The 23868-nt window shown below is 42.1% G+C and overlaps 1 protein-coding gene across 1 annotated transcript in view; it reads left to right on the top strand.

Annotated features, from left to right (window-relative positions):
* The window catches only part of Ube3d (ubiquitin protein ligase E3D), a 150620-nt gene extending 127186 nt beyond the window's left edge, over positions 1-23434 (top strand). The window contains exon 10 of the mRNA XM_028875500.2: positions 22850-23434. Within this exon, the coding sequence (XP_028731333.1) occupies positions 22850-22870 (21 nt within the window). The 3' untranslated portion in view covers positions 22871-23434. The remainder of the gene's footprint in view (positions 1-22849) is intronic.
* Positions 23435-23868: the final 434 nt, after the last annotated feature.

Genomic DNA, 23868 nt, shown 5'->3' with positions numbered 1-23868 from the left:
GAAAACCTGCTGTGTGAAAGACCTTGTGGGGGTGATGTGAAAACTGAGATAAGGCATTACTGTCCTGTGCTCACATTTGCCTGGGTTTGGGGTGCTGGGTAGGTAAGAAGACAAGAATGGGCTTCACTGGGTAACAAGTGAACCACTGACATCATTTACTGTTGGAAGTCCCCACGCAGCTTGGCAGAGGCATTTCTAGTTCTCTTCTCTATGTCTGGGCCAAGGGTAGCACTGCTGGACATAAGTGAAGGCTTTGACACACAAGGGTGGGGGCACTGAAGTGTGCCCCTGCCCTGAGCCTTTCCTTCAGTCCTGTTCCAAACAGCAGCCCTGGGGAACTGGCAACCGAGTGTGTGATCGGTGGGGACATAAAGCTGGGATGTTTGAAGGTGTTGAGGACAGGCACCAGAGTGTGAGGACTCCTTCCTTCCCCATCTCCCGCCCACCACTTCTGAAAGTCAGTAGACTTGGGAGGTGGGGAAGGATCACATCCAATTTTACTCTCCTCTGGAGCAGCAGATGTGCCCACAGGAACAACCGCACAGTGTGAGGTTGTCAGGCTTCCAAAAGAATTTAGCTAATGGGCCTCATTGCTCATGGAGCTCGAATCCTGGAGAATCGAGATGAAGGTTGCAGACAAGTAGGGAACCTGAGGTCTCGGAGGCTGGGTTGAGGCTTTCACAGGCAGTTTTTCTAACTTGGGAGTTCTTGTCTGTCCCACTCATAATATTAAGCAGCTACTCTTGTATAAAGGGAAAGAAAGCAGGTCAGAATGCTGCGTGACCATTACTTAGTTTAAACTTGAGGACCAAGTTCTTGGTTAGGTAGGAGGCCAAAACCTTGAAGTCACTGCAGTGTCTCTTCCAGAGGCGATTCTGAATAATAGCTCCCTTGAATGGCTTAGGTGCACAGATAATGGGAAAAGCTGACTCAAGGCTGCCTTCAGGCTCAGCAGAGAATGTATTCTGGGTATCACTGTGAGCATTAGGAAAGGCTTGAAAATTGCTAGCAGAAGTTTTGGCTAATGTTATACAGTGCAGATTCCCCCTAGGAGAAAAATGTTTATGAAATTCAACTTTAGTAGCCCAAACTACAGGTTACTTGTCTTCTACAGGCATTAGAGTAGTAGTGCCTGTACCCTAACTACTCCATGGCATTATAGTCTCTGACCACTTTTAACTTTGCACCCCCAAATATCTCATAGATTCAGAGAGAACCACTGACATCATTTACTGTTGGAAGTTCCCACACAGCTCCATGCCTGATGCTCCCTGTGGCTGCCTCAATAGTGCAGAGAGATAGGCCCAGGAAAACTGTGGCATTCCAGGGCACAGGAACAAAGGCAGAAACTTTCCGGGAAACTGAGGCTGGCTTATCTGCAGCCTGTGCATATCCTACTCCATCCCCACACAGATGAACTGCCACAGAGCAATCTTGGTGCACTACTGTTTAAACACTTCCTCCAAGGCCAACATTGGATTCTTTGGCAGGTTTGCAGTAGGTTAATCCAGGCATCAATTTTTTAAGTGGAGGGAAAGAAAGGTGGATGAAGAATAGGAAAGGAGAGTTATGCGGGGACTCACATCTTTCTTGTCCCCAGTATTTTTAGTTTCAGTGACAGCTGAGCATAATTTAGAGGCATAATGTGTTTACTTTTTCTTCAGCCATGTTTTGGTGCAAGGAGAAGCATTGGATTGTGGGTTTTCCCCCTCCCTTCATCCCTGTTTTTTTTTTTTTTCAATAATTGACAGTAAAATATATTAATCAGTGGCTGGGGATATGTGCCGCTCAGTTCATAGAATATTTGTTTGGCATGCATGAAACAGTCCTGTCTAATACTACCTAAAACCAGGAGTGGTATACACTCACAGTCCCAGCAAGATGAGGCAGGAGGATCAGAAGCTACATGAGACCCTATCAGGAAAAAAAAAAAAAAAAAGTACAAGTGAATAAGTTTTGACAGTTACCAAGTACTTTGACTCATGACACTAGTTTTTTCTTTTACTATTGACATTTTAGAGTAGAAAAGGTTTTCTTTCTTCAGGGTGGGGGAAGAATTGTTGTTGTTGTTGTTGTTGTTGTTATTGGTGTTAAGAACTTTCCTGTTTCTCCCTGGCTTTTGGTAGTTGACTTTTGTCTTCTGTTTGGGACTGTTTTGTAGAAAGCTATTATAAATATGCTTGTCAAATCTTTCTTGTGGATGTGTTTGCATTTCTGTTGGGTAAATGTCTAGAAACGAGAGTGCTAGGTTACATGGCAGATGCATATTTAACTTGCCACAGGGGTCTGCAGTGTGGGAACACTGCGTTGTTTGTATTATGACTGGTAAAGCCATTACCCATGCAAGCCTGTGGGGTTCCCACATCATCACCCGTGAAGCCATTGTCCATGCCCACTTCCTATATCATAACTCTTGATGCGATTATCCATCCAGTCCTGTAGTGTTGCTGTACCATCACCCATGAAGCCATTATCCAAGCAGTCCTGTAGGGTTATCACATCATCGCCCATGAAGCTATTGTTTGTGCCTACTGGTAGGGTCGTTGCATTATCACCCATGACGCCATTATCCATGCAGCCCTGTGGGGTTGCTGCATCATCACCATATATGTGCCAGCTGTGAGGTTGCTGGTCTTTTTAACTTTTTTGATTCTGAATACCTGGGTTGTGGTTTTCATTTTCAATTCCAGCCCAGAGACTCTGACCTCTTTTTAGGTGCTATTTGGTCATTTATGTCTCTTGCTTTGTGAGGCGTCTGTTTAAGTGTATTATGACTGGTTTGTAGGATCCCTGGTGCCCACCATCACCAGTATGCCATGAGTGAGTTTCACTGGAGACTCGAAACTGAGAACCCCTCTACCGTCTGCATAAATTTGATCCATATCACAGAGATATGAAATGTGTCTTTGTGTTTTCTGATGCTTTATTTTCTTCCCTCTAGCCAGCATACTGTGGCTGAAAGGATTTTCCTTTGGTGTGGCTAGGAATGCCTGTAATTAGCAGAGTTTCAGAACTCCTTCAGTTTTCTTTGCAGGCCTATGCTTTTTCTAGTGTTAACCAGCAATGCTACAGGAGCCCGTCCTACACGGGATACTTGATAATTTCTACCCCAGGGAATTTTCTCCAGAGACTTTTGAACACACTCATTCTTTACTCCACAAAACAGTATCTTTACCTTTTTTTTTTTAAATTAAGTGTTCTATGCAGAAATACTACTTTTTTTGCATTATGGTTTCCTGATCATGGAACTTAGTATTTCCTTTTAATTGCAGTGTTAAGAGCAGGGATTCAGGTGCTTTGCTTTTAGATTCTATCAAGGAAATAATTTTGTTTGCAAAGGGGCTGTTTGCTAGCGAAGCAGGCAAGCTGTAGCTCTGGGAGTCTGGGACCTGCTTCCTGAACAGGAGACAAGAACAATGGAAGCTATGTGTTTTCTTACTGTGCCTTGAAACAGGAACACAGTAGCTCATCCCCAGAAGGAGAGAGGCACTGGTCCATGGGAAGACATGTGTCCCAAGTGCCTTAGAGGCAGTAGTAACACAGCCTCCAGGGAAGCCCCTGAGTGCCACCTCTCGAAGATGGAACACAGCCCCTCTAGATCAGGGCCATTCCACTGTGGGCTGGAATGCACATGACACTGAATTACATCCTACCAAACAACAAAAATCACAGCCATGGAATCTTCATGAACTACCAGAATTTTGTCCATCCTACCTGGAGTTTGAGTTGCAGTGGTTTTCACTTCAAAGAGGGAACAGTTTGAGCTCTGATGAGCATAACTGCTGGGGATTAAAGTGTCTTACACGCATAAATTCCTAATGACACTAAAAATAAAAACAAAACAGACACCACATTCCAGTCAATGGAAAACTCTACAAAACAAAAGCCTTGTTTAAAATAGAAATCACAAAGGATAAAAAAAATGGGGGTGGGTGGGTGGAGGGGACAAAGGAACTCAGGATTTAAAAGAAACTCAAAACACATGGGAATTCATTGTTATACTTGGACCAAATGTGGAATCTGTTTTGGATAAATATCAGTTATTAAAATACTATATAAGGTGGCTCAGAGACCTGGGTCACTAACTGGATATTTGATGATAGTGAATAATTATTAATAGTTGAGGTGTGACTGCGGCATTGTGGTTTTATTTTTATGAGACATATTGATTATACACAGCTAAATAACATTTGAATAATGGGAATGGGATTTGTTCCAAAACTGATTTGTGACAGGGTTTCAAGTAAAACAAGGATGACCATGAGTTGACAGGTTGTTGTGTTTGTCTTGGAGTGGGAGTGGGCAGGGTGATTGAGCCCAGAGCTTTGCAGATGCTAGGCAAGTACAGCTAATCTGCCTCCCCAGTTGAGTTAGCCATTTACAAACCCATGTTAATTACACTGTTCTCTTTATTATAGGCTGAGTTAATGTTGGAATTTTTCATAAATTAAAAGCAGAAAACAGGCTATTTAAGTGCCCTGCTGATTCTGCTAGGGTGAGTGAATCTGAGTCAGGAGTTGTACCTGCTGGTTGGCTTACAGGTATGTCAGGGAAAAAACTAGTATCCACCGACCTGACCCTCCCAAAATTGATTATTAATATCACATTAATGTTATGAACAGAGGATCCTTGAGGAAAGGAAGGTGATTGTACACATATATTTAATAGTGGGTGTTGGTGGTCCAAAGATCACCCCTGAGGAATGCTACTAAGAATATTTCCCAAAGAAAATATTTAAAAAAGGAACTATAATTTGCTTCAATGGAATGTTTTACCTATAAATTAGTGGGAAAATAGAGAAGAACATGTTACCAACATGATTATAGGCTTTAGCTGTTTGTTGTTGCTTTGGTGCTGGAGGCTGTGTATGGTAGAGAAGCACTCCGCTATGTCCCCTGCCCTCTTCCTACTTTTTAATTTTGAGACAATCTCACTAAGCTGGCCTTGAATTCACCCCACAAACTAGGCTAAGCCTTATCCTTGTGATCTTCCTTCCTCATCCTCTCAAGTAACTAGAATTACAATCCTGTATCACCAGGGCTGGTGGCTCTGCCTTTAAATATACCAAACAGAACAGTGTTGGAGGCAAAGCAGCCTCAATGGAACACTTGTTTATGTTCTGTCTTTTAGCAATTTTGATGTGTTGACAAAGCCTAAACTTGAGTTTCCAAATGTGCTCCCCAGGACAGTGAGTTAGTTCTTCCTCATGGCCTCATCACTTAGCCAGGCTATAGTCCTTATTCACATAAGGTAAAGGCGTTTGTTTCTGGGAACTTCTTCTAGGTCATCTTCCCTAGTCTGCCACCGAGGACCTTAGCTATTTAATAACTACATTTGCAGCTCTCTGGGCATGAGTTTCTGGCTCTGTTGGTGTAGGTTAAGGAGGGCTTTTGGTGAAATCAGCTTTCCTAGACAGGACTGTGGGAAGAAAGTGTGTTGGGGAACCACTCAGTATAGGACGTAATTCTTGACTAACCAACCAGAAGAGGGAAGCTCCAGTTCCAGGTGAAGAAGCCTAAAAGGCTGGGTCGTCTTACTCTGTTGTCCCTGGAAGATAATAGAATCTTTGTCCTGAGCCAGGTGGCCTGTCAGCTGTCCATGAGCCAGCTTTGGGGGTTGCATCGTTCTCTGCAGTTCCTCTGCCTATCATGAGGACAGCTCACAGAATTTGCATCTCTTGGGAAGGTGGCCACATACAGGACCCCTGGTGAGCTAGAATCAAGCAGTCTATGGTCATTAACTGACTGTGAAGGATCCTGGTATTCTCCAGCAAAATGTGGTTGAGCATTGGTCATTTCTAAGCATTTGGTGCCACATAAGCTAGAGGCCATGTACTAATGACTGAATCATGATAAGTCACATAGATGTCCCTCCATTCCCACTATCTTACATAATATCCAATGAATAATCATCCAGACTCTTCTTTCTAGTTAATCTTATGGCACAAGTTGGATATAATTTCAAAAGGCCTAATCATTGTAAAATCAACCAATTGTTTCATTCATTAAATATCCTTGGTTTAACAATCCCAGACTCTGCTGAATTTCTCATGAGTGGGTTATGCCAGTAATGAAGATGTGTTGATCTGAATCCCTTGTCTAGCAGTCCTGCCTACTGCACACCTTCAGAAGCCCTGTACAGTCTGGTCAGCGGCTTCAGGACTCAAACTTACTTTGTAAGCAGAAGGTAATATTCTGCACTCGGCCAGCTACATGCCTACATTTGTAAATGCTATACATGTGTGGTTTCTTCCTTCAGACAGAATATATGCAGTTTCAGTACATGTCACCAATAGATGTACTGTTACTCAGGTAGTGTGGGAAAAAAAAGGAAAGTTCTGGTTAAGCCTTCAATGTTTTATATGTACAACCAGTCTTTGTACATCTTCCTTTAAGAATAATTAAGAAAATAAAAACACGAATTCAGGAATGAAAAGCAGACAGGAAAAAAAAAGGTGCCTCTCTAGTGATATGAAAAATAAATGTTTAAGCATAATAAAGTTTGTGATGAATATAAACTCTTCTACTCACTGGGGGGCCTAGTGCATGGGGGTCTGCTGGGCCATTTGGATCTTTTCTCAGTCATCGCTAGTCACTGGTGGACAGGGCTGCAGGAGCCCATCACAGCCTTCCCTGGGTCCAGAGCCTGGATCTTTCTGCTCCCTCACAGCCTAATGCTGGGTAGGAAGCAATGCCTTGTACTGATCAGTTTTCTCTTCTCTCAGTTTCATGGACCTTACCTCTGGTTCTCCAGTCCTTCCAGTGCAAATATAATTAACCTTTGTGCACCCCCCTTGGCTCATCTGACACCCCCACTTCTGAAGAGCTTAGATGGCAGGTGTAATCTTACTCTTCTGAACACTAAGTCTTTGGGGACCATGTGCGCCTTTCTTGACCTCATGATGCTTGTTGAGCAGTTCCATATGGAAGAGCCCCCTTGGCTTTCCTTGAGCTTGAGTTAGAAGTCCGGAGCTCTTGGTGACATGTCACATAGTACCCTCATCAGTGGGATCTCCTCGGCCAGAGACTTTGTCCTTGTTTCTTCCTACATCAATGAAGCCATTCTTTAGTTTTAAAATTAACAGGTTAATAAGAACTTTGTAATCCCTATTTATTTCTAGTGAGTTTAAATAATAAACATAAGAAAGGAAACAGTGTTTACTTCAATATGTTGTGATTTGAATGAGAATGGCCCCCATAGGCACCTATATTTAAAGGGTAATATTTTAACTGATAGAACTGGTTGGGAAGGATTAGAAAGTTGTTTCACTGGAGGTGGACTTTGAGGTTTTAAAAGTCCACTGGAAGCCTAGTCCCCTCCACCCCAACCCACCCCCCACCTCTAGCCTGTGGGTCAGGATATAAGCTCTCTCTCAGCTACTGCTCCATCACCATGGCTCTTTGCCACTGTGCCCCCTGCCATGATGGCCATGATGGCCTCTGAAACTGTAAGCAAGCCCCTAATTAAGTGCTTTCTTGTATTAGTTACCTTGCTCATGGTGTCTCTTCCCAGCCATAAAAAGTAACTTAGACAATGGATGTTTTAACATACTTTCTCTTTTAAAAGATTTGTTTATGGGGCTTGTTATGCCCAGATCATGGGCACCCCCAAAAGACCACCAGGGAGACCGAATCTCATATGTAAAAGCAGAGAGCCTTTATTTCAAGCTTGGAGCTTGGTCTCTATGTCTGTCTGATGCAGCAGTGAGAGCAGAGAGCCCCGAGCGCAGGTAGCAGAGGTTGGGGTGAGGGGATTTCTAGGGTTTAGGACCCTGATTGGCTGACATTTATAGGGGGTATCTTGGTAAAAGGAGGAAATAGATCTGTGCTAGGCTCAGGAACATCTGGCAATCTTATCTAATCTTAATGGTTGGAATGTTTGTGATGTCAGGTACTTCCCCTTAGATGCAGGCCCTCCCTGGGTGGTGTCAGCTTATGGATTTTCCTGGATCCAGGTGTTGCCTACCAGTAAGCCTGTCACAGAAGCTGTGTCTGGGCCCATAAGCCTGTGTGGCAGCTGTGTGGTCAACCTGTTTTGGACCCCTTCACAGGGCTTATATTTTTATTTTAATTGTTTTGAAAATTTTATACATGAGTATATTGTATTTATATCATTACTACTTCTCCCTTTCCCCACTCCAGTTCCTTCTGTGTTTCCATCACCACCACCCCAAATTCATGACCTTTTTTCCTGTAAGTGTTTTTGTTGCATGAGTGTGTGTGTATGTGTGTATTAATAATTCAGTTAATGTTGCTTTAATGTATGTATATTTAGGACTGAGAAGCCTCCAGGGGGCTTGTCCCTGAAGAAAACTGACTCTCCCTCACTTAGCCAGCCATTGTTGACCTTTATCTCTTCATCTAGGATGGTGTCTTGTGAAATTTTCTACCAGCCATGTTGGATTGTCAACTAGTATGGTCTTGTGTAAGCAACCACATTGTTGGACGTTCCTGAGTGCAGCATCCCTGTTATGTCTAGAAGACAGTATCTTGTAGCAAGCATCCTGGTCTTCTGGCTCTTGCAGTCTTTGTGTCCCTTCTTCCATGATGTTCTCTGACCCTTAGGTGTCAGGGTTACATTGTAATGTTCCACTTGGGGCCAGGTGCCCCACAGTCATTTATTATCTGGATTCTGCCCAGATCTCTGTAATAGTTCATCTATTAGAGAGTGTACACATTGGAAATGTATTATGTTTTTAAAAGAAGATTTGATTAGCAACCTCAACCTTTTTGATTAGTAGCCTCAACCTACAGGGCTTTGGATTGATTGACCTAACTAGGGTGACAAGAATGAAGAAACACACAGAGAGAAAACCTGGGATTGGGTGAGCCATGCATTCTGGTGGAGGTGTTCCAGCAGCCTAGAAACTCAGCCAAACAGTTGAATGAAGAGACAGGTTAGCTAATTTGGGTCTCTGTAGGGGAGCAGTCTCAGGCTGCAGTCATCTTGTAGAAGAAAGCTGTGGTTCGTACTTTCTGCACACCCTATCACCACCATACTAGGACCAGGAAGGCCTTGCCATCCCCTGGGTTAAGGCCTTGGGGTCATGGACATGTCCATGATCATATCATGAATGTTTATACATACGGGGGGACACTCACTCCCCACAGTTGGCTAAAGAAAATAAGCATCTGGTTACAATTTGATCCCTCTCTTGACAGTCCTTAACTAATTTTTGGTTATTCCAAGTTACAGTCATTTTTACAGAACTGACTAAAGTATGCCAGCATCACTCTGCTCTCCAAGCTTAGAGAAAATGGTTCCATCTGAGATTCCAGCCATCTTCTCACTGTCTTCTTGGCACTCATCATATAACGGGGCTTTCTCCACTAATTAAAAAGCCATTTTTCTTTACAAGTGGGGCTTTGATTTGCCACTCAAACTCTGCTTTCTCCTCTATAATTAATCCAAAGAAGGAATCAACTTTCTTCTTAACTAGATAGGGAGCCTGCCTCATTCCAGCTATTAAATCTGGCTTAAATTGGAATATTATACACGCTTTCTTTAAGTAAAGTTACCATAGCAATTATCTCTCACTGTAATTAAAAGGGAAAGAGCTTTTATGATGAAATGAATACTAGGCTCAGAGACAAAACCTTGATCACACACCAGCCTTGTTACCAACTCACAACCATGAGTAAAAGCTACTTAACTTCTCTGAATCTCAGACCTCCATGTATAATTTGGGCAAAATTAAATTAGATACTTAATTCAAGTGTATTTTGTATGGATTTATGAGACTATGCCTAGCACTTAATTCCTTCAATGAAAAAAAAAATTAACATTTTCTAAAGGGCTTATATAAACTGTTTTTAAAAGTATCCATGTGCTACCTAGGTGGCTCAGCAGGTAACAATGCTTGCTGTGCACATCCGCTAACCTAAGTTCAGTGCCCAGAACCCGTGGTATAAGGAGGAAACTAGCTCTCAAAAGTTGGCCTCTGACCTCCACACACGTTCTGTGGCACTAGTGAGCTAGTGTTGTACCCATTTAGTGAAACCTCCAGAGACCACCAAGGATCCGGTTTCTGATGCAAGCACATAAGGGTCCTTTTATTGTCAGGTTCAACCTGGACCACCTCACAGAAGATGGAAGGAAATGTGGCGCGGCCACAAGCCCAGGTATAAAGAGTTTTTATAGGGAAAAAAACCACAAGCCAGGAATTACATACTTGGGGTTGGGTAGAAGGAATATGGGGCAAGGAATATGGGGCAAGGTGATTTTTTGAAACTATTGGTCTAGACTTTCGGCTCAAAGCCACATTTGAAACCATTGGGTTGTACTTTTAGCAGGGAACCACAACTTGCTCAGCAGGATTACCTGGACTATTTAGCAGGATTATCTAGATATCTCCAAAGGCCATAAACTGCAGACAGAATGTCTGCAGGAGCAAACTGCCCTGTATCTGTTCTAGTTATCATGCACATTCCTGAGGTTGTTCCTGGAACTGAGGACAGCAGGTGGTATAAGATGGTGGCCCTACCCTTAGATGGGGTCTGCATTGCCTTTACACTAGCATTCACTCACTCTCATGCACATATGCATCAATCACAACATGGTGGTAAAAAATAAAATTAGAAAAAACTAAAAATCCCATTGAGAAGTCAAGGATAAGGACTTGAACTCATAGTTAACTGAAGAAAAAACTAAAGGTTAAAAAAAAAAAATTGGTAGATTCTCTGAGTTCACAGCAACTCAATAAACTCAAACAAAACCATTGAGATATCATTGCCCTTTTATTAAATTAGCACTAATTAAAAAAGAGTTAACGCAGTGTTGGTTGGTACAGCTCATTGGCAAAAATGCATCAAACTATAGTAATTTCCATACTTTTCTGTCTAGCAGTCCAGTTTCTGGGACTCTGTCCCTAAGGAATTTATTCCAAAGTATGGGAAAACAAATCTATAAACATGACAATAATTACTTCAGTATAACTTTTGACTTAGTAAATTTGGAAGCAATTCAAATTCATAGTGGCTTAAATAAATTATGGTAAATTGTTGTACAGCTGTTAAAATAAGAGTGAAGAATAACTGAGTTGCATATGAGAAATATTGTATAAAATATCGTATATGAAAAGATTTAAAATGTCTTTGGGGACTAGAGAGATGACTCAGCAGTTAAGAGCTTGCTGCTCTTCAGGAGACGGAGCTTGGTTCCCAGCACCCACAGTGGGTTATTCACAACTACATGTAACTTGAGCTCCAGGGTACCTGAAACCCTCTTCTACCTTCTGCTGGCATGTGCACTCATGTGTACAAATGTGTACACACACAAACAATATTCATACATACACACACATACATACATATGTACATACATATATGAAACTTTTTTTTAAATGCCCTTTTAAACTATATGGGAAAATGGGCCAAAATTATAATTATATTAGGGTATTATAGTATATCTTTCTTTCCCGTTTCCCTAGACATTTTTTGTAAGGGAATATTACTTTCAAGATTAAAATTAAAGTTTTAATTTAAGTCTGTATAGTCTGACCAAAAACAAACAAACAAACAAACATTGAGAAGCTTATTCTGTTCCTACAGAATCTGCTGGGGCATTTTGGTTTCTAGAACATGATAAAAACGAGGCAGAAAGAAGAAGTGTGTACCTGGTGGACTAGTCACAGCACAGACTTCATCACTACCTGACATGTGAGATAGCACTGTGTAATTTAAACATTGATTCCAGGCTACTCACCCAACCCTGTTGATTATCATAGCATTGCCACCTGTATTTCAAAATTAACCTGCTAGATTGCTAGGGTCATTACACAGAGGAAATGGGATCTCATTGATATATTGACACAAGCATCAGTATAAGGCTTTGAAAAATGCATCCTAGGGTTACAGGCAGAGACACTGGATTAAAGGAAGCTAGATAAAAACCATTTGCTAAATACTATGGGATTTGTTTAGTTGGAATCCTTATTGAGGTAATTTTGTATATCTGTGTGTAGTTGTAAAGAATGGTTTAGAAAGACTGCAGTATACTTTGCTCCTTTGCTCCCAGTGATAACATGTTATAAAACTATTATGTAGCCCAATCAAGGTATTGACATGAATATAACCCCTCTGATGGTACTCAGGTACTCAGTGTTGTCATTTGTGTGGGTGTTCATCTATACAGTATTATCTATACATGTTATCACCAGTGTGTGTTCATGTATCTTTTGTACAGTCAAGACACTGACAGGTCCATCACTGTAAGGATCCATCTTGTTATTATATAATCATACCCATTCTTCACTCTCCAACATCCCTCACCCCTGGCAATTATGAGTCTGTCTTTCCTTTAAAATGCTGTTTTATAATGTTACATGAATGTAGTTATAGTATATAACCTTTTGAGGTTAGGTTTTTAAACTTAGCACAATTCCCAGGAGAATTGTGTGTTGTTGCTGGAGGGCTTCTCTCCAGGTTCCCCAAGCCCTGCAGTCCCACAATCCACTTATAAAATAATCACTCAGACGCTTATATTACTTATATTATAAACTGTATGGCTGTGGCAGGCTTCTTGCTAACTGTTCTTTTATCTTAAATTAACCCATTTTTATAAATCTATGCCTTGCCACGTGGCTGGTGGCTTACCAGCGTCTTCACATGGTGCTTGTCCTGGCCGTGGCTGCAGTGTCTCCCTCCTCAGCCTTCTGCTTCCCAGAATTCTCCTCTCTCCTTGTCCCACCTACTTCCTGCCTGGCCACCTACTTCCTGCCTGGTCACTGGCCATCAGTGTTTTATTTATATAGAGCAATATCCACAGCAGTGTGTGTTAGTGATTTGTGGATTTTTTGTTGCTGATTATTAAAATACCATGGAATCACTGTACTACTGTTGAAACATTTACCTGGGTTTGTTTCTATTTTTGACAATTAATATTGTGCAAGATTTTCCGTGCACATAAGTTTCTGTTCCAAGACTGTAGTTGGTGGATCGTATAATCCTTACACGTTGACCTGTTGTTTTGCTGTTGTTTAAGATGGTGTGGTGGTTTGAATAGGAATGGCCCTGAGGGAATAGCACTATTAGGAGGTGTGGCCTTGTGGAGTAGGTGTGTCTTTGTGGGGGTGGGCCTTGAGGTCTCATATGCTCAGGCTACTCTCAGTACGGTACACAGTCTCTCCCTGCTACCTGCAGATCAAGATGTAGGAATCTCAGCTCCTTCTCTAGCACCATGCCTGCCTGCATGCTGCTGTGCTTCCTGCCGTGATGATAATGGACTAAAACTTCTGAACTGTAATCCAGCCCCAATTACATGTCTTCCTTTATAAGAGTTGGCATGGTTGTGGTGTCTCTTCTCAGCAATAGAAGCCCTAACTAAGACAGATGGGGGTCTTCTACAGCCTAGCTTGGCTTAGAACTTGCTATATAAGCCTGGCTGGTCTTGAACTTGCCATCCTCCTGAGTGCTGGGATTAAATAAATGCTGGTGTCACCATGCCCAGCTCATATTTAGTTTTGAAAGAAATTGTTTTGGAGAATAGCTGTACAATTTCACATCTGACCTAGCAAAATATGACAAGTTTGGTTTCCTTCCCAGCTTTTGGTGGGACTTTTGTGACTTTATTTTGAAGTCACATTTGTGGTGGGTTTTCTTCACTGGAACTAGCCAAAGAATTTTGCTAAAGAGATTCTTGTGAAGTGAGTAGATCTAGTGAACACAGATACACATCCATATGCACACCACACACACTCCCATGCACAGGGACAGGGGATAGAGAGATCAGGGTATGTGTACCAGACGCAGCTGCCTCCTTCCCACCTCCACCAAAACTTCACTCATTTAATTCTTAATTTGCTTTATGTGGGAAAGCTGTGGGTCTCTTTAGTCTTCGGCAGCTAACATAAGGGGCTTGGCTTTCCACTAGTCAACACTACACCCAATCTCCTTTATCATTGTCACCTTTTACAAAATCAGCCCCAAATAGGCCAGTGACCTAAATAGAAGTTCTTAAATTCTGAAGGTGTTAGGAGAAAACACGGGGACATGCTTTAAGACATCAGCACAAGCAGAGATTTTTCTGGGTAAGGCTCCCAAAGCACAGGAAACAAAAATGGACAAACAGGGTTATATCAATGTAGAAAGCTTCTACAAAATAAAACAGCAGAGGAAAGAGACCGCCTAAAGAATGGGAGAAGAAGCCGGGCAGTGGTGGCGCACTCCTTTAATCCCAGCACTTGGGAGGCAGAGGTAGGCGGATCTCTGTGAGTTCGAGGCCAGCCTGGGCTACCAAGTGAGTTTCAGGAAAGGTGCAAAGCTACACAGAGAAACCCAGTCTTGAAAAACCAAAAAAAAAAAAAAAAAAAAAGAATGGGAGAAGATAGCTGCCACTGGTCATCCAACAGTTATTGTACAGAATATGAAAAAAAACAAAAACAAAAAAATCCAACTAATTTAAAAAAAAAACTAAGTAATCCAGTTCATAAATATTGGCAAATGGGGGCCGGGGCAATGAGGTGCGATGGTATTGTGTTCCCCAAAATATTGTGCATGCTAATAAACTTATCTGGGGTCAGAGAACACAACAGCCACAATATTAAACATAGAGGATAGGCAGTGTAGCACATGCCTTAAATCCTAGCATTCCAGAGGCAGAGATCTACCTGGATCTCTGTATGTTCAAGGATACAGCCAGGCATGGTGACACACGCCTTTCATCCCAGGGAGTGATGGCAGAAAGCAGAAAGGTATATAAGGCATGAAAAACAGGAACTAGGCTGGTTAAGCATTCAGGCTTATCAAGAAGCAGTTCAGCTGAGATTCATTTGGATAAGGACTCAGAGGCTTCCAGTCTGAGGAAACAGGATCAGCTGAGGAACTGGCAAGGTGAGGTGGCGGTGGCTTGTTCTGCTTCCCTGATCTTCCAGCATTCACCCCAATACCTGGCTCTGGGTTTGATTTTATTAATAAGAACTTTTAAGATTCCTGCTACAATGCGGTGATTCACTAGGTAAAGGTAAAGGCAATTGCCACCAAGCCTGAAGACCTGAGTTCTATCCCTGGACCTTACATGATAGAGAGAACTGACTCTCACAAGGTGTCCTCTGTCTGCCATTTGGATGCCGTGGCTTGCATGTGTGTGCATACACACATCCATACACACAAATGTGAAACAGTTTTTAAACTATAAAAAAAAAAAATAAGCAAATGACCTAAAACCTTTTCAGAAAACGAAGATACCCACATCGTTATCTCTAGTGTTGGAGAAAACAGAGGAAAAGAAAGGCTTGTACACTGTCAGTGGGACTGTGTACTACTACAGCCACATGGAAAACAGGATGGAGGTGTTACAAAAGCTAAACCAGAACTACCATGTAATACAGACAACATCCTGGTTCTTGGTGAGTAGGCAAAGGAAATTAAGTCAGCAAAAAGGCGATAGCTGGGATGGAGTCAGACTAGCTGCCCAAAGACAGATGACTGGATAAAGCATGCATGATGCACACACCTAGCACGGTATCATTCATTCATGAAGAACAATGAAATCTTGCCATTTGCAGCGAAATGGGTGGAGCTGGGCTCCTCAAGCTGACTGAAATAAAAACAAAGGCAGACAAATACTGCTATTTCCTCTCATGTAAAAGGAAAAGAAATTCAACCCATGAGAAGGTTGTGATTGTCAGGATTGGGAGTGCATGGAGAAAGGGGCGGGGCCAGAACAAAGGGCATCCCAGTCTAGTACACTGTAGACGTCTGTGGAAATACTGCACAGAGCCCTATTAAGATCTATAATAATGCGTGTTACAGAACAAAAGCACTGGACTTAATCTGGTTCTTTCTACTTTAATTTGATTTTCCTTCCGTTTTGTTTTTCTTCTAGAGGAAAAAGATGTTTTCTTTTAAAGAAGAATTTTTGTTTTTTTTTTAATTGATTAATCTTGCTTGACAATTTCATACATTTATAGAATGTATCTGACTATTCCCTCCCTGGCTCCGTCCCTCATTCCTGTTATTGACTCCCCCCCCCCACCCCCACCATCATTGTTACCTGTGCTTTCTCAGGCTCGTGGTTGCTGGTTGTTTTGGACACTCATGCCAGAGTGCCTAGTTTGTGCTGGTCTAGAATGCACTTTGGTTTGTTAAAAAAGGAGAAAACCTGTGTTTTGGCTTTAATCAAGTCAGTTACCTTCCCCAGTATCACTTGTTAGCTTTGTAAAAATCAGACTACACTAATGGCTGTGGAAGTAGAAGGTAGCCAGAGTCATCGGGAAGCCACTTCCCCTGAGTGTCTGATCCAGTGGGCCTAGAGTAAGGCAGGGTAACTCTTCTTTAACAAGTTCTTGGGTGGTGAGGATGATGCTGATCCAGAGACAGCACCGCAGAGGTGAAGATGATGCTGGTCCAGAGACAGCACCAGAGATGGGGATGATGCTGGTCCAGAGACAGCACCAGAGATGGGGATGATGCTGGTCCAGAGACAGCACCAGAGATGGGGATGATGCTGGTCCAGAGACAGCACCCCAGAACCACAGTGCTCAGTACCACTCCACCCTAAATTCCCAGATTTTGTTTCTGGCAAAAGAAGTTATTCTTTAAGTGATAAATATATAGTAATATATAATGTTACCATTAAAATTTATCATAAAGAATGGTACTGGCATGTGAAAACTGCCACAATACATCAGTTGGTTAAACATAAGCAATGTATTACTAAACAGTGTGTATAAAAATGATCAGATATATATGGTAAATAAACATCTGGAAAGAAAACCAAAACATTATCCAGTATCTCTGAGTAATAGAGCTACAAAAATTATAGTTCTCTTTTTTTGTGTGTACTTTTCTATATTTTCTAGTTGGAGCTATATTTCACATAATTAGAAATAAATTATTAAAGCAAATCACAGAAGCAAAGTTGCTCGGGTATGACATAAAATTAACCAAGACAGTTTGGAAGTGTGACTGTGACTTTGCTAGCCCTTTCCCTGAAGAGAATGACAGATCACCTGAGTCACCGATCCTGCCTGACAGAATTCTGCCCGGTACACCCAAACGGTGTTGACCTGAAGGCCTCTAATTATAACATCTCATTGCTGCTTACATATAACATTCATGGCTTTTTCTCAGTGTTAACTGGTGGAGTCCCCAACTGCATCCTCACTGGCCATTTCCTCCTCTGCCCTTGACAGTGGCTTAGAAATATTTTTCAGGAAGAGGTTTTTGCCTTGCTTGCATCTCTATTGGAATTACTGTTTCAGGCCAGATCAGAACTTAAAAACTATCCCTAAAGTTGATGATTCAGTGATTTCGCCTGATACAGAAAGCTCTTTAGTTGCCTGGTATGAGGGTTGGACATCCTGACTCTGTCCTCAGCTCTCAGGCTTCTGAACCTCCAAAGAAAGAGGCCATGGCTTCCTTAATAGAGTATGTTTAAAACAAAGCAAAACAAAAACAAATAAAACCAGTTTTGTTTTGTTTTGTTTTGTTTTGTACTAAAGCCACCTTTCTGGAGACAGCGGTAACTGTTTCAGTGAACTGATACCACAGGAACTTCACTCCCAGCTACATGTGTTTGTTCAGGGGCTGGTACCAAAGGGACAGGGTTTCCAAACACCCTGGTCCATAGCTTCCCTGGTGTCACTATATGCTTGCTCCAGGATGCCCCTCACAGCTGTTCCAGAGAGAAGAGAAACTAGGACTTTTGAATGTCTGAATGATGGTGTATTTATTGAGGTAGCACTGTTTTATAGCTGACATTTTTAGCACCCACCCACATGAATGTCATTATTTCCTAACATACAATTTGTGCTTGAGGCGGTAGATTTTTATGAAGCACTTTAAAGACTTTTCTCATGTAAATGTGTGCCCTGTGGGTTCACTGTCCTTAGCAGAGTGACTGGGTTTGCTTTATGTAACTGGGGTTTCAGAACTGGCTGTTCACTCCAGCATCAGTAGCTCGGTCCAGCGATGGCAGTGCCTTCCATAATCTGCATGTTCTGAAAGAAGTGATGATACGTGTGTGCCCTGAACTTGCTGCTTTTATTGAAGGCTAGAACTCCGACAAGTGGCAGATGTGTCGGGCCAGATGTGTTGGTCCGTGCTTTCTGTCCTATCTTTAGATGGAGCCCCTGGCTGCCCTTCTCCCAGTAGTAACTCAACTTCCCTATTTCCCTGGTGCATGAAAACCAACAAGTTTTTTGAGTTATATGCCAATCATCACAGTGTCAACCACGGCTTACAGGAAATCCCAGATGAAGGTTTATATTAATCCACAGATATCATCTCACTCTGCCCCCACAGTTTGAAGGTCTCTGCTAAGTCTAGGTAGACCCTCTGGAGTGGAAGGTTGTGCTTGAGCTCCCATAGTCGAGTCAAATGCACCTGTCGCCTCGGCCTGTTGGTACAGCAGGGACTTCTTCTCCTCCGACTGTTTGCCGGAGTCCCTTCAGCAAGCCAAGCAGCATCTTTCGGTGGGAATCAGTGTGCACCAAACTCTTTGTCAGGCTAACTTTCACTGTCTCTTTTTTTCCAGTACAAAATCCATCACTAGAATCATAATTACTTCCTTTGGGGAATTGCTTTAGAAGTCTATCTTCTTTTCATAACTCGGGTGGTGACTTTCCCTCAGTGGGTGTTAGGCAGCCACCTTCAACATATCTGTCTTATTAGGTCAGGTCATTGCTTGGCTGGTCCCTACTCCTGTGTTAGCATCATGAGGGAATCCTTGCTTCTCATTGTGGTTGTTACTGTGACAAACAGTGGCATAAAACAGAGACTAAGTCAACAGGCAAATCGAGTCAGCCTACCAGCCTTGAGGGAGGACTGTCTTATACTATATTCAACTCAAAAGCCAAGTGCATGTGCTGTCAAAGGTCTCCTGATAAACACTGAGCTAGGGAGCTAGGGAGTCAAGGGGATTTCTTCATCCCAGTGTTACTTTAAAATGCCAAACCTATTTGAAAAATGTTATAAAAAGCTAGATTTTTAAATTTCTTTTTGTATTAACAATTATCTTTTATTTTGTAAATGAAGTTTGGGTCTTAGAAACTATAATATAAAGTATATTTTACCATACAAAGCATAAAATATGAAATTTTCTTGTCTTACCAAGACAACCAATCTATTTCATGTTAGCAGCTCCCCTTAAAAGGGAAATATATGTATAGCTATGATTACTTATTGTAGAATCATTTTGAAAGCCTGCAAGTATGAGGGACTGGAGAGATGATCCAGTTATTAAGAGCACTGGCTGGTTTTCCAGAGGACCCAGGTTCTATTCCCATCATGCCCATGGTAGCTCACAACTGTCTCTAATTTCCAGTTTCAGGGCACTGGACATCCTCTTCTGACTTCTGTAGATACCAGGCATGTGTACAGATATATATGCAGGCAAAACCACTCATACACATAAAATTTAATTATAAAAAAATCAAAACCTGCAATTATGAAACTCAAATTTTTCAGTATTTTATAGTTTTATTGGGTTTGTTTAACATATCCCATAGTACTACATAGCTTTTAAAAAATGCAAATTGTATCTTGTGTGACCTGCTTTGACAACATATCTTTTTATTGATTGAAATCTCCGTTAACAATACAGCTGTTAACTAAGATTAAAGGATGTTTTTAAATGTTTAACATGTCGCTCCTATGTAACTGAAGCATTATAGACTTAACTTGTGGTCTGACACTCCACGTCTAGTTCTATGTTTTGTCATTTAAGACCATTGTTTTTAGATGACTCGAAGCAGGGACATTATCTTTAGATCTCCTAGCTCCTCTGCCTTCCAAGTGTCCATATTTGGGTGCATGAACACAGAGTCATATCTTATGGCATGGAAAGAGTCCTCTCTTCCGATGTCTCAAGTCACTGTTTACATTTTTGTGACTGTATATTCCAGAAATGCAAGAGCCTGGAGGTGCAGCTGTATTCATGTGGTCTGAAAGCATTGAAACAGTATTTTCTCAGCATCATAAAAGCAAAAAGATTATCCTCTCTCAAAATAAATGGCAGTAATAGCAGTTTATCCTGTCACAAATAAAAGCGAGGGAACGCAAAATTGGCTTTTGAAATAGTTAACTCAACTTCAATTTAAATAAAAGGCACCACAAAGCATCAGGTAATACCTGCTCCCCAAGTTTGAGTACATGTCTTCGTTATTGAGACTTAGGAAGTACATAATTTACTTGGTAGGGAAAGTTGACAAAACTAGAGATAAAAACTCACTAGGTCCAAATGTCAGGTTTTCCTTACTTGCTGGGGGTCTTCTCTGCATTATTGGTCAGTTGAGCCTCCAGGGTTCCTGTTCTCTAGGTTCACTATCACAAGCGTAAGAAACCAACGCTGTTTTTTGATGTTCGAGGCATCGGTGGGATTGAAGGTCCCTGGGCCTCTAGCTTTTTTTTTTTTCTCCTTTATCTGCAAGGTTGTAGTGTGAAAAGGGGGGGGGGGACTCAAATCAAAGTTTCTCCCCGAGGCCACCATTGCCACTTGATTCGTTTGGGGCACTCAGCAAGTCGCTTCAGTTTTCGGAGCTTGTTTCTTCCTTTGTAAACCGTGTTTCAAAGGACACTCTGCCTTAATCCTAGGGCTGTGCTCAGGGCAAAGAGAGTCAAAACAAGCTCTCTACACTATAAAATGCTTTACAGGTTTCAGGTAGGCCTTTTACAATTCCCATTTTGCAGGTGTGGAAAGATGGAAAGAGGTTAACTAACCTATTAAAGGTCACAGAACTAGTCAATGAGGGATTTGGTTTCACAAAACGACTCTGTAATTACAGTGTTTCTCAGCACCGCACTGTTGACATTTGGGGGCATTTGAGGTGGCTGTCCTGTGGTTTTTTTAGGACACTCAGCAACACTTCTACCTCTCCCTCTTAGATGTCAGTCACCACCCTCTCCCAGTTGTTGACAACCAAAACTGTCTCAGATGTCTGACTGCAGAGCTAAATTTCCTAGGCAGTCATGGCTGTTCATCCCTCTTTTACTCCATGCCACAGTAATTTGCAGAATTAGAAGAGTTAACTGATTTTGCCTTTAGAAGATGGTGTATTTTCTCTCCCAGCAGTGGGCCCTGTGTCAGAAGCAACGACCTGTGGTCTCCCATCTCATCTAATTCTATACCCACTCCTTAATCCCTAATGGGACACACAGGAGTCTCTCTTGAACGCCCCCTCCCATGGCCACAGAGAGGGGAAAAAAAACTCATGTGAATTTTTGTAGCATACTATCTTTTAATAACCATTATATTTTTATTATTTATTCATGGTTTTTGAAGCAGGGCCTTACTATGTGGCTCAGGCTAGCTTACACACACTATAGAGCCTGGCCTGCCCTAAAACACATTTCCCACCCTCACCCAGCCTATTATCTCATTTGATCATCACAGGAAGCCCTGGAGGTTTATACCAGTTGTAATTGTCCTGAGTTTAGATGTCGTTTAGGAACTGTAACCCTTCCTCCTTGTCTGTTCCCTCAACTTCAGTGCTCTCATTGCAAAACTTGATATAGGAGCTCAGCAGGAAGTTGATACGGAAACTCAGCAGGAGCTTTCTTTCTAGCACCATATGAAGAGCAAGGTCCTCTGAAGCCCTCTCCATAAAGCCAATGCCTCCTGCACCGCAAGGCTCTGCCTTTTTCCTTTCCCTGTAACAGGGATCATTAACTGCATGCTCCTTACACTGCAGCTGGGAAGGCCCCAGCTTCCCCCATGCCATTGATACTTGCTGTGGAATGTTCTGTATGTTAAATGTGTTGCTCTGATTGGTTAATAAATAAAACACTGATTGGCCAGTAGCCAGGCAGGAAGTATAGGTGGGACAAGGAGAGAGGAGAGTTCTGGGAAGTGGAAGGCTGAGTCAGGAGACGCTGCTGGCCGCCACTGTGAGTACCAACATATAAGATACTGGTAAGCCACGAGCCATGTGGCAAGGTATAGATTTATAGAAATGGGTTAATTTAAGATAGAAGAACTAGATAGCAAGAAGCCTGACACAGCCATACAGTTTATAAGCAATATAAGTCTCTGTATGTTTACTCGGTTGGGTCTGAGTGGCTGCAGGACTGGCGGGTGAGAGAGATTTGTCCTGACTGTGGGCCAAGCAGGACCAGGAAAACTCTAGCTACAGATACTTCTCTAAGAATGGGTGAGTTTACTCCCGTCTGGCCTAGCACAAGCTTCCCAAACCTTCCACTCTGGCCAGCATCCTCTCTGTGTTTGACTCTCTTCCTGATATTAGTACAGTTCCCAATTTTTGTCACCTCTGAGCTAAAACTCCATAAACATTTATGGTCTGTTATTGTTGCTTGTTTCACCATTATTAGAACTATTGGGAAGTTCCAGGCATTTGTTCTGGGCCCTGTTGATAGCTTGAAAATATTTTAGCACATAAGCCTGTATGAATTAAGTTTTCATTTAAACAGTAGGTGAAGATGAGTTGCTACTGGCAAACACAACAAGTCTAATTGCATATGATTAAAAGTATCAGCATGACCTGAGGAGAAGATGATGTACTTACCCACAGTGTTAAGGACAGAGAATTGCCTGGCAATCATCTAGACTCGGAATTCTGCTAACAATGTCAAAAAGAGTGGTTTGAACCAATGAGAACATGAACTAGATTACTTCATGGATATATAACTTTACTGTCAATTAAAGCTCTATTTTTTTAAAGTGGATGTAAGTCATTCTAATTACTTGATGGTTCATTTAAAAAAGATTGATTGGTTCTTGCTGTAAAATCCAATGTCTGCCTCGACTGAGTCATTTCTTTTGATTCTGGGAGATGGGTGTGTATCCTGTTGACCAGATTTGCCCCCTCAATCGGATTTGATGTGCAGCCTGTCATTCCATCATGTTCTCTTAAGTTAAGTATTGTTTTTTTTTTTTTTTTGCCCCCCCCCCCCAGGTGGCCTTTTTGAAGATGTAGCTGTTGAAGCTGAGGCCTTCTGGTCTACCAGCAGACATCTCTCCAGCACAGAGCACAGCCAAGGCCAGGAGTCAGCTCTGTGAACATAGCCTGCCTAGGTGAACAAGAACTGGAGCTGTGTGGAATGAGGGCCTAGTGCTCAAGTTTCCAGTTTCCTCGTTTGCATTTATTCTCTGAGAGCTGACTTTAGCTCTGTGCAAAGCCAAGGCTCGCAGGAAAGTTGTAGTAGCAGGTTGTCGGCAGGTTAAGTATAGAAGTTGCACCTCTACTTCCCACAGAGAGGAATATGCAAGTCTGTGCTGTGTCAGCACCACCTGGAAGCAGATTAGCTAATGGAAACCCATCTGTCCTGTGTGAACACAGCGAGGAACTGCACTGGGGAGCTGAATGTTAACGGGCTGTAAATCCTGGGAAATAAACTTTTAAAGAGCTCCGGGTTTGTTTCAAACACATTTTTAAATAGTAAAATACAGAAGTTTTCCTATCTTAGTCAAAGAAGATGCTTGTCGGTGTTTGTTGAATGAGGGATTATCCAATTAAAGTTTTCCTGAGGGTGTGAAACCACACGGGTTCTTTTTGTTCCTTATTCCCTTTACCACACGCTATTACAAATTAATAAATGATCAATGCTGGCTTCTTACGATAAAGTTTCTTCGATTCCTATGTGCCCAAACAAGAAAACATTGAGAATGATAAGAGCTGAGCCCAATCCTGCAGCACCCAGGCCAGCTCCTGATTTTATGGAGAAGACTTGAGACTCACCTAATATCACACAACTTGACTCAAGAGCTGGGACTGGAGTTGTAGTTTGGGCCAGATTAGTTGATCTCCCCTGCCGAGGATTCATGAATGTTTTCCCTCCCTGCCATGTAGGAGGACATTTCCGGAGACTGCAGCCATTCCTGCTGGGGATCTCACCTAGTGGTTGATCTTATCTTTCAGATCACCTAATAATACCTCTTGCTCCCAAGCACGTCTTCTGTCCGCTCATTCCCTAA

The sequence above is a fragment of the Peromyscus leucopus genome, chromosome 7, assembly GCF_004664715.2.
Source record: "Peromyscus leucopus breed LL Stock chromosome 7, UCI_PerLeu_2.1, whole genome shotgun sequence".
Classification (NCBI taxonomy): domain Eukaryota; kingdom Metazoa; phylum Chordata; class Mammalia; order Rodentia; family Cricetidae; genus Peromyscus; species Peromyscus leucopus.
This window is presented reverse-complemented; position numbering and strand designations above follow the sequence as displayed.